Source organism: Aotus nancymaae, unplaced genomic scaffold, assembly GCF_030222135.1.
Source record: "Aotus nancymaae isolate 86718 unplaced genomic scaffold, 86718_ANA_hifiasm-v0.15.2.pri h1tg000020l, whole genome shotgun sequence".
Lineage (NCBI taxonomy): Eukaryota > Metazoa > Chordata > Mammalia > Primates > Aotidae > Aotus > Aotus nancymaae.
In genome coordinates, this window is record NW_026988432.1 from 35,167,451 (window position 1) to 35,185,330 (window position 17,880).

The 17,880-nt window shown below is 34.9% G+C and overlaps 1 protein-coding gene across 3 annotated transcripts in view; it reads right to left on the minus strand.

Moving 5' to 3' along the window:
- Positions 1-17,880, minus strand: part of PIK3C3 (phosphatidylinositol 3-kinase catalytic subunit type 3) — a 128,395-nt gene that overhangs the window by 39,082 nt on the left and 71,433 nt on the right. For all 3 annotated transcript variants that reach the window (XM_012440828.2, XM_012440827.3, XM_064379224.1), the window contains 4 exons: positions 17,332-17,399; positions 9,423-9,528; positions 7,512-7,628; positions 2,730-2,861 (listed from right to left, as the gene is read on the minus strand). In XM_012440828.2, the coding sequence (XP_012296251.1) occupies positions 2,730-2,861; positions 7,512-7,628; positions 9,423-9,528; positions 17,332-17,399 (423 nt within the window). The remainder of the gene's footprint in view (positions 1-2,729; positions 2,862-7,511; positions 7,629-9,422; positions 9,529-17,331; positions 17,400-17,880) is intronic.

Sequence of the window (17,880 nt, forward strand, 5' to 3'; positions counted from 1 at the left end):
TAGAAAGGGGGAATTATACAAAACCTTATGTAAAGTGGCATGCTAAGAGGGATATTCTGGAGATACATGATCAGAAAATTGTTCTGAGAGAGAGACCCTACTGAGTTTGGTCATTGAGAAGAAATTATATAAGAAAAAAATTTGGTGAAATATATTATTCCAAAGAAAACAAATGAGTCAAACAAATTTAAAAACAACAACAACAATAAAATGGTAATAACCAAGAGAAATAATGGCCCAAAAAACATCATATAAAAGGATGAAGAGATGTGACAAAATAAATGGCAAAATGTTAATGACAGAATTAAAGTGGTAGGTACACAGTTATCCACTGTAAAATTCCTTCAGCTTTGCTGTATGCTTAAAAACTTTTTTATAAAATGCTGGGAAAACAACAACAACATGGAAAATGGTTCAGAGAATGTATGTTTAAAACTTACAAACTCCAGTTGGAACAAAATTCTGAACTTTAAATTCCCTTAAATTTGGAATATCCTTTTATCACTCCTGGTGAAAACGTATTTTATAAATTACCCTGAGTCCTAGTTCACAAAAATTCAAGAATAATTGGAAGTTATCTTCCTAAAGAGAAACGACAGGCAGGAGAATCTGTTATGATTTCCTTTTTCAGATTCAATTAGACTTCATCTAATTTAGATTTCACCTGAAATTTAAAGCAGGAAGACAACCACAGGATAACCAGCACTCATCCCAGTACCTTAAGGGGTCCACTACCCATGAGTATCAGCTTTGGCTGTTACACTAAGGTCTACAAAATTACTTTTAAAACTACTAGAAACAACTGTCCTTGGTCTTTTCAGCTCTAAGGAGCTTATACAAGGACAACAGGAGTCTACAGATCTCTTGCAAGTGTATGCAGAAATTTCAGTGTATGTGTAAGCATACCGGCAATCTTCTAAAGTGCATAATCCATGACTTTCATCAGATTCTCAAAGGCATCCATGAGCCAAAAATGAGTATGAATTACTTACAGTTATGTAGCAACTCTACACAGAGACATTCTACCTAACTAATATTATGTGGCAACTGCCTCAGAACCGTTATTCCTAAACTCCAACACAAAATTTTTAAGAATGACCACATACTAAGGGTTGAAAGAAACATAATCAAGACTGAATATTCAGATAAAAAATATCTCCCATATTTTACTTCATAAGACATAATCATAATACTTTATAATTAAAAAGAATATGAGTCCAGAATATACCTACCAATAGAGGCAGATACATTTTCTATTATACTCCACTCTTAAAACACTTGCTATATGTCTTAGATATTCTTTTCCACCACAGTTGGAAAAAAAAATGGTAAAATTACTTTTTAAATTCACTGTTCTTGATGAGTTTTTAGCATTCAAGAATACTAGAAGCTGGTCTTCTTTGAGAGTTCTAGCCCAAAGGAATGCCAGTTGTTTTATGTCTATCACCTTGTGTATAGTTTTTTACATTTCAGTTCCAGTAGACTGCAAGCACAGACTAAGAAATATTTGCATTGTCTCTCCTATAGCAGTATTTTCAAATTGCATACTATAATACCAGTATTTTTCAAACTGCAGGTTGTAATCTGTTAGTGAGTTTTAAAACCAATTAAATAGGTTGTAAGCAACGTTTAAAAATTTAAAAATTAAAGCAATAGAATAATGTATAAAATCATAGAAATTAACCATCCCTAATACCCAGTTAAGGTGAGGTACTGCTTTATGAAACTTATGTTTCAGTTGTACAAGCTGGGCTGCAACCCATGATCAAATATTAGATTGTCTTGAAACATACCTCTTTAAAAATATAAACTATTTCCTACTATAATTACAACCCTTTGTATATACACTAGTTGTTGTTCTATGAGTCCTTTCTTAACTCGTGCAAAGTAATATTCAAATGCAACTATGCCTTTCTACCACGAGACTCACAAAACATAAAACACCATGTCTCACAAAGATCTTTCAGTACGATCTTGACAGATAATCATGCTCAGGCCATTGGCCCTTTAAGCCTGATTAGAGAAGGCAGCTGCATCAGCTGTTTCTACCTGAACTGGTGGCCAGCCAATAGGAAAAATACCAACCCTGGTATGCTATTAAGGACTAAAGATAATTGCCACTTGAAAATATAAGAAAAAACTTAAGTTTCAACAGGAACAGATATCAGACTGAGAAATGTTAAAAAGGTCAACTGGGACTCATATCTAACCATCTGAACTCATGAACTGAATGAATGCATGATATGTTTGCAATTTGCCCTTTAAAAAGAAAGTTTACATAAAGAAAAGTAATTATGGCTCTGATTAACAATCAGCTCAAAAAATTAAAATATTATGTTGGGTATGGTGGCACATGCCTATAATCCCAACACTTTGGGAGGTTGAGGTGGGAAGATTGCTTGAAGCCAGGAGTATGAGACCAGCCTGGATACAAACTCAGGACCCATCTCTACAAAAATAAAACAATAAAAAAATTAAATATTAAAAAACAACCCAGAGATAAAAAACTGTTTCACATATCATATAAAAATGCCTATGTACTGGTAACAAAAAAAGATCTTAAATCAAAACACATTGATTAATAAAAGTAACCTTTGATCGAGCATTTACTAAATCAAATAGCATTATAGCTATGATCTCTGCAATGTATTAATTTTCCATGGTAGTATCTCTGATCTAGTTTAATAATTAGGTTCCAATCATACACATTAAATATCCATCACAATTACCTTAAACAGTGTAGCTGTTTCTGGAATTATTCCTCTAATTTTCACTTGGGGTTCTAAAGGCAATGGGATAAGTTCCACGTCTGACAAATTCATCTTTTCATTATCTCCAAGCAATGCTTGTAGTCTCTCATTCTAGAACAAATCAGAAAGGATTAATGAGGTTTAAATGGAAGAGTAGTTTATAAAACATATAGTAAAGACATAAAAATTGATTCCATTAACTTAAAAATATTTGCAAAGCACCAATATAATATAAAAGAGATAGTTTGTATGTGAGAGACAAGTACTTATAAATAATCCACTTAACAATAGCAGCAGCATGCTTTAAATGAAGGAATCCCTTGACTGTGAAAGGCTGAACTTTCACAGGAAGGATAGAAAATACATTTCACTTGCTAAAGCTGACAAAGAATCAGGAATTTATTCAAGTTGGACCTAAAGATTCAATTTCTGTTTCCAAGGATTTGTGAAGCCACAGAGAGAAACTGAAATTTCATTTGACGTTTAATTTTGCATGACCAAATATTAAGCAAAAATTTCATTACACTGCCCCAATGCATTTTTTGAGTTTAAAGAAGAAACTTGATTCACTTGAAGGAAATATAAGCCTACTTTCTAAGTTTCACTGAATTTGTATGGTCAAAGTTTTCCTAAGATATCATCATCATTCATTTTCTTCAGCTCATATACATAATGCATTAAGCTAACATTACAGAAACTGAGAAATCCAAGTCATGATGAAACAGCTTTATCATTAAGCAACATCTATACTATTCAGAAGAAGCCTTTCTATTCAATTTCAAAAGAACAATCAATTTCCTTCAAAAGCTGGGAGAGTTCTGCAATCTTTAGCAGCAGAGCTTGCTCCCCTAAATAGGAGAGTTTGTTCTTTAAGATAGAAAACTCGACGTGACAATCCCAGCAGCATAAAACACTTCAACTGTAATGCCACTGGGAAGTTGAAGTGCTTTGTGCTGCTGGGTATACCTCAAAGGAAAGAACTCTGGAATCAGTGAAAGACAGAAGTTCAGAAAAAAAAATATGTTTCAAGGACAACCAAGACATAAAACAATTATTTCCCTTCAGTAATAATCCAATCTCTTCCTGAATGATGAAAAGTTTAAGTTAAAATAAACTGGTATGAGGGCCAGGCACGGTGGCTCACGCCTGTAATCCCAGCACTTTGGGAGGCCGAGGCAGGCGGATTATGAGGTCAAGAGATCGAGACCATCCTGGCCGTGGTGAAACCCCGTCTCTACTAAAAATACAAAAATTAGCCGGGTGTGGTGGCACACGCCTGTAGTCCCAGCTACTCGGGAGGCTGAGGCAGAAGAATCGCTTGAACCCAGGAGGTGGAGGTTGCAGTGAGCTGAGACTGCGCCGCTGCAGCCTGGCAACAGAGCAAGACTCCGTCTCAAAAAAATAAAAATAAAAATAAAAAATAAAATAAAATAAAATAAATTGGTATGAATTTCTAGATAAGTGTTACAAAAATCACTAAATCTACTCCTTAACTAAATGGATGGTTAAATCTACTAATGTGAAGTAATGCCAACTAATTTGAGAGTAAAGTTATCCTATCTTAACAAATTTCTAGTTGATGTGCTGATTAAAAAAATAAAATAAAATAACTAGAAAGTAAATAAGAATGGGGTGGGAAATCTAGCCACTTCTTCCCACCTCTACCACAATAAGCCCTAAGAACCCAACCACCATGATTTCTCATCTTGATTAATGCGATAACCTCCTGATTGCTCCTCTTCTTCAAACTTTTCACCCTTTTACAGTTTCTTATCAAAAGTAACCAGAGTGCAGCTGCTAAAATGAAAGTCAGTTCATGTTACCCTTCTATTCAAAATCTCCAACAGCTTCTATTCTTACTCAGTGCTTCAGTCAAAATAATATTGACTATAATGATTTACAAGAATAAATTCCATCCATTTCCCAATTATCTCTAACCTCATCTCCTATTACTGTACCCAATGCCTCTGCTCCAAATACACTGGGCTTCTTCCTATTTCTCACAACTGCCACACATGCTCCCACCTCAGGGCCTGTGCACTGCTGTTCCTCTGGCTGGAACCGGCTTGCTCTCTTACCTGCTTCAGGTCTTTGTGCAAATGTCAATTTCTCAGTGAGGTCTTGTCTGGCCACCATATTAAGAAGTGGAACACTGCCTTACTACTGGACACAAGTACTGCCTATTCCCCCTTACTGTTTTATTTTTATCCACCACACATAACACTATCTACATTTTACTTATTTATTGCATTTACTCTCTTCCATAAGAACATAATTCCCATAAAGGAAGAGATGTTTATATTCACTGCTATATCCCAAGAACCTGTGCTTGGCATAGAGTAGGTATGCAATATATATTTTATAATTGTAAAACACATAAATGAGTAATATCCCCCTAAAGAATCATAAAGTGAAAAGAGACTACTTACAATATTAACAGTGAAAGTGTTAATTTATTTTAAATATAGATTGAAAAGATGGTCAGGCATGGTGGCTCATGCCTATAATACCAGCACTTCGGGAGGCCAAAGCAGGCAGATCACTTAAGGTCAGTTTGAGATCAGCCTGGCCAACATGGTGAAACCCCATCTCTACTAAAAATTAGCATGTGTGGTGGTGCATACCTGTAGTCCCAGATACCTGGGAGGCTGAGGTAGGTGAATTGCTTGAACCTGGGAGTCGGAGGCTGCAGTGAACAGAGATCATGCCACTGCACTCATTGCAGCCTTCTCAAAAAAAGATAAAAAGAAGTAGATGAAAAGGGTATTTTATTAGAATTCAAATATGTAGACTCAGACCTCTTCTAACAGAATTTTTCCTAAACTAAAGATCAAAGAAGGAAATAAGACAACAACAATATTATCATTTTTTTCACTCATTTGATACTTAATTCAGGGATTACCCTGCCACAGATCTAACACCGTTGTACCCACTTATATAGCTCTCCCAAATAAATTATGAGGAATGAAAAAGTACTACATATGATTTTACACGATTAGTGGTCATTTTATTTAGTATCAATTCCAATAATGGTAGTAGAGAGCTATCTCTGCATTTCTTCATTGTGCCAGGGCTTGTTTCTAGTAAATATATGTAAATAAAATTAAGTTTGTCTTTTCACCATATCATGACAAAATGCCTATAAAGACTTTTAGCCAATATTGAGACTATATTTGGAAAGGTTTGACTTGAAATATAGGTTATGTGATGTAATCCCAGCACTTTGGGAGGCCAAAGCGGGCGGATCACCAGGTCAGGAGATTGAGACCATTCTGGCCGACATGGTGAAACCCCATCTCTACTAAAAATACAAAAATTAGCTGGGCATGGCAGCACATGCCTGTAATCCCAGCTACTCAGGAGGCTGAAGCAGGAGAATTGCTTGAACCCAGGAGGCGGAGGTTGCAGTGAGCCGAGATCACACCACTGCACGCTATCCTGGTGACAAAGCTAGACTCTGTCTCAAAAAAAAAAAAAATAAAAGGTGTGTGTGCGTGTTTGTGTATTTGTGTGTGTGTTTGTGTGTGTGTGTGTGTGTGTGTGTGTGTGTGTGTGTGACGTGAGAAATACAAAATTTATTTGGGGAGGACTCTAAGTGATGTTTCAAATAGGTGGTCAGCCAGCTAAAACTGAGTTGTTGCCAAGGTTCCTGTGTCTACTAAATTGAAGAGCTCCTGGCACAAAAACAAACTGGTTTCAAATATAAGCCGCAAACTGCATGTCAGAGCAGTAGACATTCCCTCTGCAGGTGGGCATTTGGAGATCACACTGCTTCTCACACAGGCACCTCTGGGAAGAGGTGCTACAGGGGGAACAGCAGTAGAAATGTATTTATTTGACCAAGGTTTACGATTCCTCTCAACAACAAATAAAATGCCAACTCAACAGAACTGTATTTCCTCACAGAGTGTTTTCCCCTCTCTAACCTGCTGAACATTACTCCTTACTCCTTCTACATATCTCTGCTAACATTTCTCTTTAGACCTGATTCTTTGCCTTTGAACCACTGACTCAAATCTTCATATTTTCCTCCTCTCTCTGCTTTCCTTTAAAAGTCTGAAGAATAACAGTAAAATGTGTTGTGTTGTTTTACAAAGGTTACCAAGAAAGACTTCTCATTATCTAATGGAATTAGGAAAAGATATCAAGTGAATCCTTCATATCATTTAGGCTGTGATCAAAAAAAAATGACACGAAGAACAGATACTCATTTACTTCTACCCATCAAGTGGAAGTCTCATAGTTGAGAGAAAGACTGGTGTACTAGCCAGAAAAAGAACAGATACAAAGTTAATGCTGTTACTAACAATCAGTTCTGAAACCTTGGGCAAGTCACTCTGGACTTTGATTTTCTCAGAAGATTCTAGTCTAAATGATCTCTAGAGATTCTTTCCATATCAAATATATTGTATATTCTAATTTGCTAAGATTCTAAAATGAGAGGTGGTAAAGCACTGTGGACTAAGAATGTCTAAGTACAAATCCCCACTTCAATATTTACTAGCTGTATGACTATGATATTAACAAATTACTTGACCTCTCTTTGCCTTCTTCTCCTCACAATTGGGATAATAATAGCTCCTAGGGTTGTTATAAAGATTAAATATCATATCAACATATGAAAACTCACAAAACATTCCTATTACTATAATTTCATAAGAAGTTCACATATCAACCCAAAAAGACAATAGGAAATGTTCAGCATTTTATGATGCCAAGACGCTTTTAAGTTACAAACAAAAGCATACACCATAGGCTTACCTTTTTCTTACGATTTCCACTTTCACGTTGTACTGCCTTCATTAGATGCACCAACCGATCTACAAATGTCTGTTGTGCAGCCAGCAAAGAACGCATAACTCTGACAGACTTATCACCCTAAAGGGTTCAAAGTAAGAAAAATTAGTTCTATGTAGTATAATGGTCAGGGTTTCTTTAATAGCATGAATAATCTTTATTTCTATTTCTCATAGCTGTAAACCTGAATAGAAAGCAAAATTGAAAAAGATTAATAATCTTGATTCAAAAATAACAAGAAACCCCCTATCTTAAACATCACTAATCCATCCATAACTGAAAATTTTCTGAGTCTTCAGCAAATACTGGTCTATCTACAACAGCATTTTTTTTTTTCACATAAACCATGTGACAAGATAGAATTTATTTATCCTAAAATACGTTCATTCATTATTTGAGTAAATAAATATCCGACAGCTTATGATCCAGCAATGTGCTGGGCATATACATATAGCAAAAACTAAGACATAGGTCTTCAAGAAACTAAAAATCAACTTAAAAAAAAAAAAAAACAACTTCAAATAGCACCATGATATGTACTTAAAATATAGGTCATAAAAACTAAATGCTATACAGTCTTACGTAGTGATTCTTAGTTCATAAAATATTATAAAATATATTTCTCATTTAATCTTCCCAATTACCCTGGTAAGGGAAGCTAGGTAAATGTTATCATCCTCATTTCGAAGATGAGGAAATTTAGGCTTAAAGAAACTGAAATGTCTTCACATGGTGACAAAGGCTGTGAGAGAAACGAGATTAGAAGAGAGGACCAAGGGCTTATTTGGCAATCAGTTTGATGTTGAGAAGCTCTGAGAATGAATATAAAAGCTTAGTCTCAAAGTGTTTAATAAGATATTATTTAAATTTTTAAGAGCATAAAACATGAAACAGATGAAAGATGACATGAAATAGAATATTTCTGCAGCAAGTCACAGATTAATGTGTGGCAGCTTTCTTTTCACTGCCCTTGCACCCTCTGCTGGCTGAACTGTGACACTGCTTTAAGAATCAAAAGAACACAGGAAAGATAAATCTCTTTTAAAAGCTGTTGAAAAAGCAAAAATATGTTATATAAAAAGTATCTGCAATATGGCCATTGCCAGATTTCTGGAAATGTACATAGCCTTGATAAGAAAGATAAAAAACAGAAAGGAAAATAAGAAGCAAAGCTTTATTCTTTTTAATTCCATGTATAGGTTTATTTCATTAAATCAGGGATCAAATAAACTTCTGTAAAGGGTCAAAGAGTAAATATTTTAGATCTTCTTGGCCTCACAGTTTTCATTCCAATTATTAAACTCCTATTGAGTACAAAAGTAGCCACAGACAATATAAAAACGAGTATGATTCTATTCCAATTATTTATGAACACTAAAATTTGAATTCCACATAATTTTCATGTATTACAAATTATTCTTCTTCTTTTGATTCGTTTTCAACCATTTAAAAATATAAAAACCGGGCTGGGTGCAGTGGCTCATGACTGTAATCCCAGCACTTTGGGAGGCAGATGTGGGTGGATCACCTGAGGTCAGGAATTCGAGAACAGCCTGGCCCAATATGGCGAAACCTTGTCTCTACTAAAAATATAAGAATTAGCTGGGTGTTGTGTCAGGCACCTATAATCCCAACTACTTGGTAGGCTGAGGCAGGAGAATCTCTTGAACCCGGGAGGCAGAGATTGCAGTGAGCCGAGATGGCACCACTGCTCTCCAGCCTGTGTAATGGAGCAAGACTCTGTCAAACACATAAAAACAAAATTAAATTTAAATAAACATAAAAACATTCTTACTTCATGGGATGTTCCAAAACGCAATAGGCTGAATATGGTCCATGTACTGCAGTTTGCCAACCCCCACATTTAATGGTTACCTTCAACAATGCTTGGCTGAATCTTCTCATTACGTTCAAGTACATTTCATGGGTCTTTGGATCTCTCTGCTGAGTATCTTGATCTTCACATTCCACTATCACATACCTTAAAAATATGCTTCAGTCATTCATGTGATATGAAATGAAACTCAGATTCATTTGGTAAATACTCATACCATTTTACTAAAACAGATTAATTTACATATACAAAAATAATAAAATTGGAGTAATAAAACATTTTATCATCACTTTTAAAAATGAAAAGGAGCAACACATAAAACCATCAATAAAAGGTAAACTAATAGTAATGCCTTAATTTGTGTAATATCCCAAATTTTCTAAAACTTTTACCACCAAAAGCATTTTCTCCTATTTATGAGGTACTTAGAGTATTAACATCTTCAGAAATCATCTACGCTCACATATTTCCTGAGTAACTCGAGAACAAAAACTATGGTTTTCATAATCTGTGTAATACTTGTATTACACAAGATTCTCTTATTCTGAAAACCACTCTGAAACTATTGCTCTCACTAATATACTTTTGAAAGATGAATAAAATTTTAAGTAATTTGCCCTTTCCCATCCAGTTTCCTATTTCTCAAAGATCCATATGTAATCTTTAACTTTCCAATGAAAAAACTATGGTTTTAGAGAGTTAAAGATGTCTTAAATGTTTCCCTAAACCTAATCTGCTTATACAATTACAAAAATCATATAAGCAATGATCATATAAAATCATATAAGCAATGATCTGGGTAAGATTTTATAGGTCTTCTAACCTGGTGTTTCTCAATGTTCCACTGGGAACAAATCAAAAAAAATAACAAGTTGGGCATGGTGGCTCACACACCTACAATCCCAGCGTTTTGGGAGGTCGAGGCAAGAGGATCACTTGAGGTCAGGAGTTTGAGACCAGCCTCTACGTTTAAAAAAATAAATAAATGAAAATAAGCCAGGTATGGTGACACCGCCTATAGTCTCAGCTACTAGGGAGGCTAAGGTGGGAAGATAGCTTGAGCCCAGGTGAAGCTGCAGTAAGCTACGATCATACCACTGCACTCCAGCTTGGGCAACAAAGGGAGATGGTATCTCTTAAGAAAAAAAAAGAAAGTATCACAACTTGAGAAAAAAAAAGAAAAGAAAAACAAACAAAAAAAAAGTTCTGGAGGCTGGGAAGATTAAAAGAAAAAAAAACAACAACTTGATACAGCCACATATGCACACAGATGCATAAAACTGAAAAGTTTCACAAAGCAATATCCTGTGAACAATGTTAATATTTGCTATTCTGTTTATTTCACTTTTCTTTAAATAAAAAAGGCTAGACTGTGAAACTTTAAATTGCTTTCAGTAGATTATGATGATGTGTAGTTTGAAAACCATCAATCTCGATCAACTTGCTTGCTTTATCAACAGTGAAACTTGGAGAGGCTATGTCTTATCTATGGTAGTATGACTGATTGTAAAGCTGAGATAGAAACCCAGGACTTTGGGCTCCCAGGTCAGACTTTTTTGATTTTACTAAGTTGACTTTCATACTGTTGTATCCTTAAAACACATATGTAACTTTTCAACCTTCTTAACTGAAAATATATCCCAAATCTCAAGTCACAGAGGCTTATTATTATCCTTTCTACTATTTCTGGGAAAGAATAGACTCTGTATTCGGCCTTTCAGACAGTCAATTTCACGAGAGCAGAGGATACTCTGTATTTAGCCATTCAGATGGTCACTTCATGAGAGGAGATGACTTACCTGTCTTGTTCTCCACTATACCTTCAGCACATCCATGTCTGGCTCATAACAGATGCTCAATATATTATTAACATATTACTGTTGTTGAATGAATAATTCCACCCTTGTGGATTTAGCTACTATTTCATTATTAATAATTTTCAAATATAAAATATATTCCTTTTTTACATCTGAGGTCTAATTTCGAATTCCATTACGTGACCTGCTTTCACATTCATCCACCCTAATTTTCAAAGACCACTTCCCCTTTCCAAGACACTGCTTGTCATTTCTAACTGAACATGTGGAAAACCAAACTTATCACATTAAATGGATCTTTTTCTACCTCTATTGAAGGGACTACTAATATCCCAAGCATTTGGACTAGGAATTCTCACATAGCAAGGTTCACAAAATCAAATTTTCTCAAAAGTCAGGCAGGAAACAAATATTTGAATCACTTAAATAGAAGGAGAGAGAGAGAGGTGGAGCTGGAGGCAAACCAGAGAACACAGCACTACCTAAAACTTTCTGTGGCAATCAGTTCAATTTGTGATCCATTAATCTAAAGCCAAACGTAGCTCACATTCCCCCATCTCAGATACACTCAATTAGTCCCCTGACCTCGCTGATTTTTCTATTAAATGACTCTTAAAATGGTTCTGTACTCTACAGTCCTATCTGAAATATATGCCAATACCACTTCCCTGGCCTCTCTAGCTCTAAAAATAAATTACATATTGTTTAATACAATCATCCTAAATTTTTCACCTTTAAAATAGCTTCATCATTTCCCATCTATATTACAAAAACATCAATGGTTCTCTCTTTTCTACTATTTTAAAACAGTTTCTATGGCCCCAAGCTTTGGTTTCAAATTTCTACTATCCCCTATGGCCCCAAGCTTCGGTTTCAAATTTCTACTATCTCCCATTTATGCACTCACACTCCAGTCAGGTCAATCCCCTACTACTCCTCCTCCACAGACACCTACTGTGTGCTTTTGCTTATGCTGCAGTGCTATCCAGAAATACCTTTCACATCTCTCCATCTTTCCATATTCTACCCATTCCTCAAGCATAGCTGACAATCTCTCAATTCCAGGTATCTTCATAGACCCTAACAAATTCTTCCTTCTCTGTTTCCTAGAACAGGCATAGTTTCTCACACAACTTGTGGTGATAACCTTTCCTGCTTGTCACTGTTTCACGTTTAACTCTTACTTAACACTTCTTCAAAGGTTATAATGAAACTGCTGCCAGGTAGGTGCCGTATCTTAAAAACTTTCAGTATCCTCTGACACATCTGATACAGTCTCTCTTAAAGGTTGATAAAAGTAAGGGCCTTCCCCTTCCTGCTTCCTAATGGAATGCTTTACCATGATAACAACATGTTCTAGCAGTCCTAGAATCACATAACCCAGAATTTTCTGTAAAGTAGTATGAAAAGCCGAACCCATAATATCATATCTACCATATCATATTCCCAACAAGAGTTCTAAATCAAAAATTCAAGAAGACATTGTTGTATCTTGAATCAAGAATGTCTTTTAGAAATTAAACAGGCTGGGCACAATGACTCATGCCTATAATCCCAGCACTTTGGAAGGCCAAGGCAGAAGAATCACTTAAAGCCAAGAGTTTGAGACCAGGCTAGGCAAGGACAGCGAGACCCTGTGTCTACCAAAAATTTAAAAATTAGCCAGGCATGGTAAGTGCATGCCTACAGTCCCAGCTACTCAAGAGGTCGAGGTGGGAGGATCACTTGTGACCAGAAATTAGAGGGTGATATGAGATGTGATCACACCACTGCACTCCTACCTGGGTGACAGAGTAGGATCCTGAACTGAAAGAAAGGGAAGGAAAAGAAAAAAGAAAAAAAAAGAAAAAGAAAAGGAAAGGAAAAAAAAAAAGAAAAGGAAAGGAAGAAAGAAAAAAGAACTTTCAGAGCCACTGCTGGACACATTTGACTATTTAAATTAAAATAAAATCAAAATTACATTTCTCAGTTACATTACCAATTTTTTTTTTTTTTTTTTTTTTTGAGACAGAGATTCAGCTCTGTCTCCAGGCTGGAGTGCAGTGGCGTGATATCGGCTCACTGCAACCTCCATCTCCTAGGTTCAAGCAATTCCCCTGCCTCAGCCCCCTGAGTAGCTGGGATTACAGGTGCGTGCCACAAGACCCAGTTAATTTTTGTATTTTTAGTAGAGACAGGGTTTCACCATGTTGGCCAGAATGGTCTCGATATCTTGACCTCGTGATATACTTTGGCCTCCCAAAGTACTAGGATTACAGGCGTGAGCCACTGTGCCCGGCCCAGTTATCAACATTTCAAATTCTCAGTAGCTGCATATACAGAACTGCAAATGATTTCTATCATTTTTGTCACTGCAGGAGGTTTCCAGGTAATTAACTAAGAATAACTATAAAACAAGTTCATATTTCCTATGTATGGTATTCCAGAATGTGTGGTCATTTCAGGACAATACCTAAAAATGTCAAAAAACAAAAAGGAGCAGTTTTAAACTCTGAAACTATCAATATGGTCTTATTCAAATCCATCCATCTCCTTCTACCCTTTAGTTAAAGTCCTGATTGTCCTCATCACCTTAGGGATGGGGACTTAGTATTCAGTGTCTTTTCCTGTGTTTATGCAGCAAACTTACTTTCAGATTAACATACAGATGACCACAATGTATGGGCCTATTGCTGTGTCCTGGTCTTTCTGACCACCAAGTAAACACTATCACTGCAGTTATTTCCTGTTATTGAAGATATACATTGATGCTGATAATAAGCATCAAGTGTCAAACACTTCTCAAAAATCATTCAAGCCAAAGTTCTATGCAAAGAACAGGGCCATCTAAAAAAAAAAAAAAATGACAGTGTCATCTCCAAATATGAGAAAGTTAGCTATCAAGACTAGAAGACCTAGATTTGAATCATTTCTGAGGTTTCTGTTCATGTCAATAAACTAGATTCTACAAAACACTCTAAGGTATTTCTTTGAAAGCTGTCATCTTAAAGTAGGAATGCAAACAAAATTGTCTAGGTACCCATTAAAAGATGACAGTGGGCTACTTGTTTCCTGGCAATTTTATTTTGTGGAGTAAATAACCTTTATTACCTTGAAAGGTCTTAAAAGTTATAGAAAACATGTCAAAGCATCCAAAGTTTACTTTCAATTTCAACACCCTAGAATGGCTATAAAAATAAAAAACTGCAACGATTTATAGATTTTGATGCCCAACATTTTACAGACTAGAGACTGTAACTCCCTTCTGTGGCTTAAAAGGTTGACACTATTCATTTTAAAAGGATTGTCTGCACAACTATAGGCCCCTAAGGATTTAGCTACAGCAAGAATCCTGTTTAAATCACCAGAAAGGGAACAAATGAAAAAAGGAAATTCAAATGTTCAAAGGAAACAGCACAATCAATTAAAATTTATATTTTAATACATTTGTTATAATAGAGTAGGCTTAGAGAGGCATTTAAATTCTTACATTTTACTATTTTTATATGTTCAAAGGAAAAGAAGAATGATCATTTTAAACCAACTATTTGAAATTATTTCCCATATTGTTACCTTACATTCACAAAAGCTGTGTCTATTAAAGGCAAGAGTCCACACATCAATAGCTTTTCTCCCCATGAGTATTTCTGAATATGTAATAGGCAGACTGTAAATATGGGAAAAACAATTACTCCTTAGGGAATGAATAGACACAGCATATGCTATTGATTCAATGAATCAGAGATATAGTGGGAAAACACAAATCAAATCTAAGTTTGATTGAATGTTTATAAGACTGGGAACTGGGACTGTACTTTATTTATAGAAAAAACAAAGTGTGCTCCTTATGAACAGAAACAGCTGCTATGTTGGAAACTGTTCATCTAATAGCTTTCCTACTGTTTGGCTGCTTTCAGAAAATTCTTCCTACTTAAAATAAGAGATCAAAGATTCTATCAAAACTCATTTCAAATTTAATAATAAAATCTGGTCTACAATCAAAAACAAAGAATATGTAACTTGAAAGCTTCACATAATCAGTATATATAAATATAGCTCTTACAATAGTGAATATTCTAGACTATAAATTCTGAGCCAGAGAAAAGTTTCCGTGAATATTGAAAGAAAATAAAAATACCTGTAAATGAATTCTTCGCAAATGATTTTAAAATACGTAAGATTATAACTTAAAAATACCTAAGAAGTTTAGAAATACTTATGCAAAAACTCAGCAACATACTCCACAAGTATTTTTTCTCTTCACTTCCTTTTAAATATTTGGATTTCCATGAGAAAATATTTTTTTCATAAGACTAGTGAATAGACATACCCCTTAAGTATTCAGATTGGAATACAGAGAAAATTAGCAGCAAAAGGTGACATTTAAAGAAAATAGTAGCAATTTGACAATATGAGAATTTCTAAGTAAACCATTTAAAGAAAAAAACAGTGATTAACAATTAGCCAAAATTTCCTATATTTTCAAGGACATAATGAAATTTCAGGTGAGAAAAATACAGTTTTATTAATATTATATTAAACTGCTAAAGTAAAAGCGAGAAACTATTTTTCTTCCCACTACAGAGGCCAACAGAAAAAAACAAACAGCAACTACCAAACACAGGTTCCAAAGGGGGGAGAAAAATCACTGATTTATTTAAGATTGTTGACAATAGTTTTTCTTTGTTGCAAAGAGAAGGGCTTAAACTAAACAAATACTTATTGTTTATGTAAATCAAAAACTGTGTTTGTTCAAAGGGTGCTCCAATTTAGTTACCTACTTCTTAGATACAGGGGCAGAACCCAGCAGAGCATTACCTTTGGAGAATGGGAGAATGAAGTTATGGCTGGATTTGACCCACAAGGACAGCTTCCCCAATCCAATCTTAAAACAAAATAGTTTGTGTAATTTTCTCACAAAAAACAAAATACCTCATTATTATTCAAAAATACTGGTTTAGCATCTCTTAGACAAAATGCTTGGAACCAGAAGTATTTTGGATTTCTAGTTTTTTGTTTTTTGTGGTTTTTTTTTTTTGGATTTTTGAATATTTGCATTATACTTAGCAACTTAAATTCAAAAATCCAAAATCTGAAATGCTCCGAAGAGCATTTCTTTTTCATTTCATGTCAATCCTCACAGAGTTTTGGATTTTGGAGCATTTCAGGTTTCGAATTTTTAGATTTGGGATGCTTAATCTGTAGTGAGCTTTCACAATAGACATCTATTAATTTGTAATTTGTTTAAGGCTACAAATTGAGCAATAAGATTAGATCAGACCATTTCTACAGTAAAAAGTCCCATGCCAAAAAATTTTAAAAGTGATTAAGTAGTTTTAAGGATTCTCCGAAAGGTACAGAAAGCTTTAGGTACGTCTTAGCCACCTAGCTTTGCCCTTTGTTTGCTCTTTAAAACTAGCTAAGGCCCTCTAATCTAGTGTTTAATCCTAGCACTTTTTTTATTGAAGCAAAATATTTCTGACTGTGGCTTAAGCTACTTGTCTTCTCTTCAGGATTCTGTAGCATATAAAGGTGTCTCAGGAAGTCAGTTAGCCACTCTGTTCCCCAGTTTCTCTCTTTCCTTCAACTGACTCAGGACATTGTTTTTAATGCAAAATAGAGATATTTATACTTGCCCATTTAACTTCACAGAAACAAATGAGAAAAGGTCACTGAAAGTACCTTGAAAATGTCAAAGCAGTAGACAAATGATTCAGTCCTGGATCAAGGTCTACCAAGTTCAGCTACAGTAAGCCCCTACCTTAGTTTCCTCGTGTTTAAAATGTCATAAGGTAATTTTAATTCCAACTTTCTCTTTTTAAATGATTCCAATGTTTTAGTAAATAATGTGAAAATATACATTCCTGAAGAACTGTAAAATATCATACTCAACTACTTTACATGGTAAACTGAAAGTACCCATTTCTCTCCAGTTATATCCTAGCTCCTGGAAAGTTAGTGAAAGGGAGAGAAACAGTGGTGCCAACAAGCATTTCCGAGAACCCAGCTGTCATGGAATACAGCTAGATGTAAATAGTGTATCTAGACTTTTGATGATGACTCAAATATTATTTTAAATTGTTTTTGTGTTTACAGCATGAGAAAAAATAATTAAGGGTAATAAGAAAATAAACAGAAAATCATTTTCACATACCAGTATAAATAATTAGCCAGTGTTGAGTTTTTGCAGGCTCTCGATATCAAGAAGGTACAGAGATCTTGCTGAAAGAATTAAAAGAAATGTATTATATTTTACCATCTACAATTAATGGGGGAAAATAAGTAAGTCTACATTTGCCTATGTTTCACCTGTATATCTTATATAACAGATCAGATTTTCTGCCATCTATCTATCCTTACATACATACATATAAAAATATTTAAAATCAGACAGTATGCAAGTGGTTAGCATACCACAGTTCAGAGAACTCCTTGTCCTCCTTGAGCTTCATATTTGGTAGAGGAGAGAGACAACAAAATGATCATAGAAATATTTTACGTTGGGAGGTTTTAAAGGCAACAATGAGTACATGACATTCAGGCAAGACCAAAATTACATTAAAAAGCTCTAAGTTTGGCTTGTTCAAGGAATTTTAAGTAATGTAAATAAAATATAGTGAACACTAAACAGACTGAAAAGATAGGCAAAGGTCAAAAGTATGTGAGACCTTTAAGGTCACACTATTATTGAGTATAGATTTTA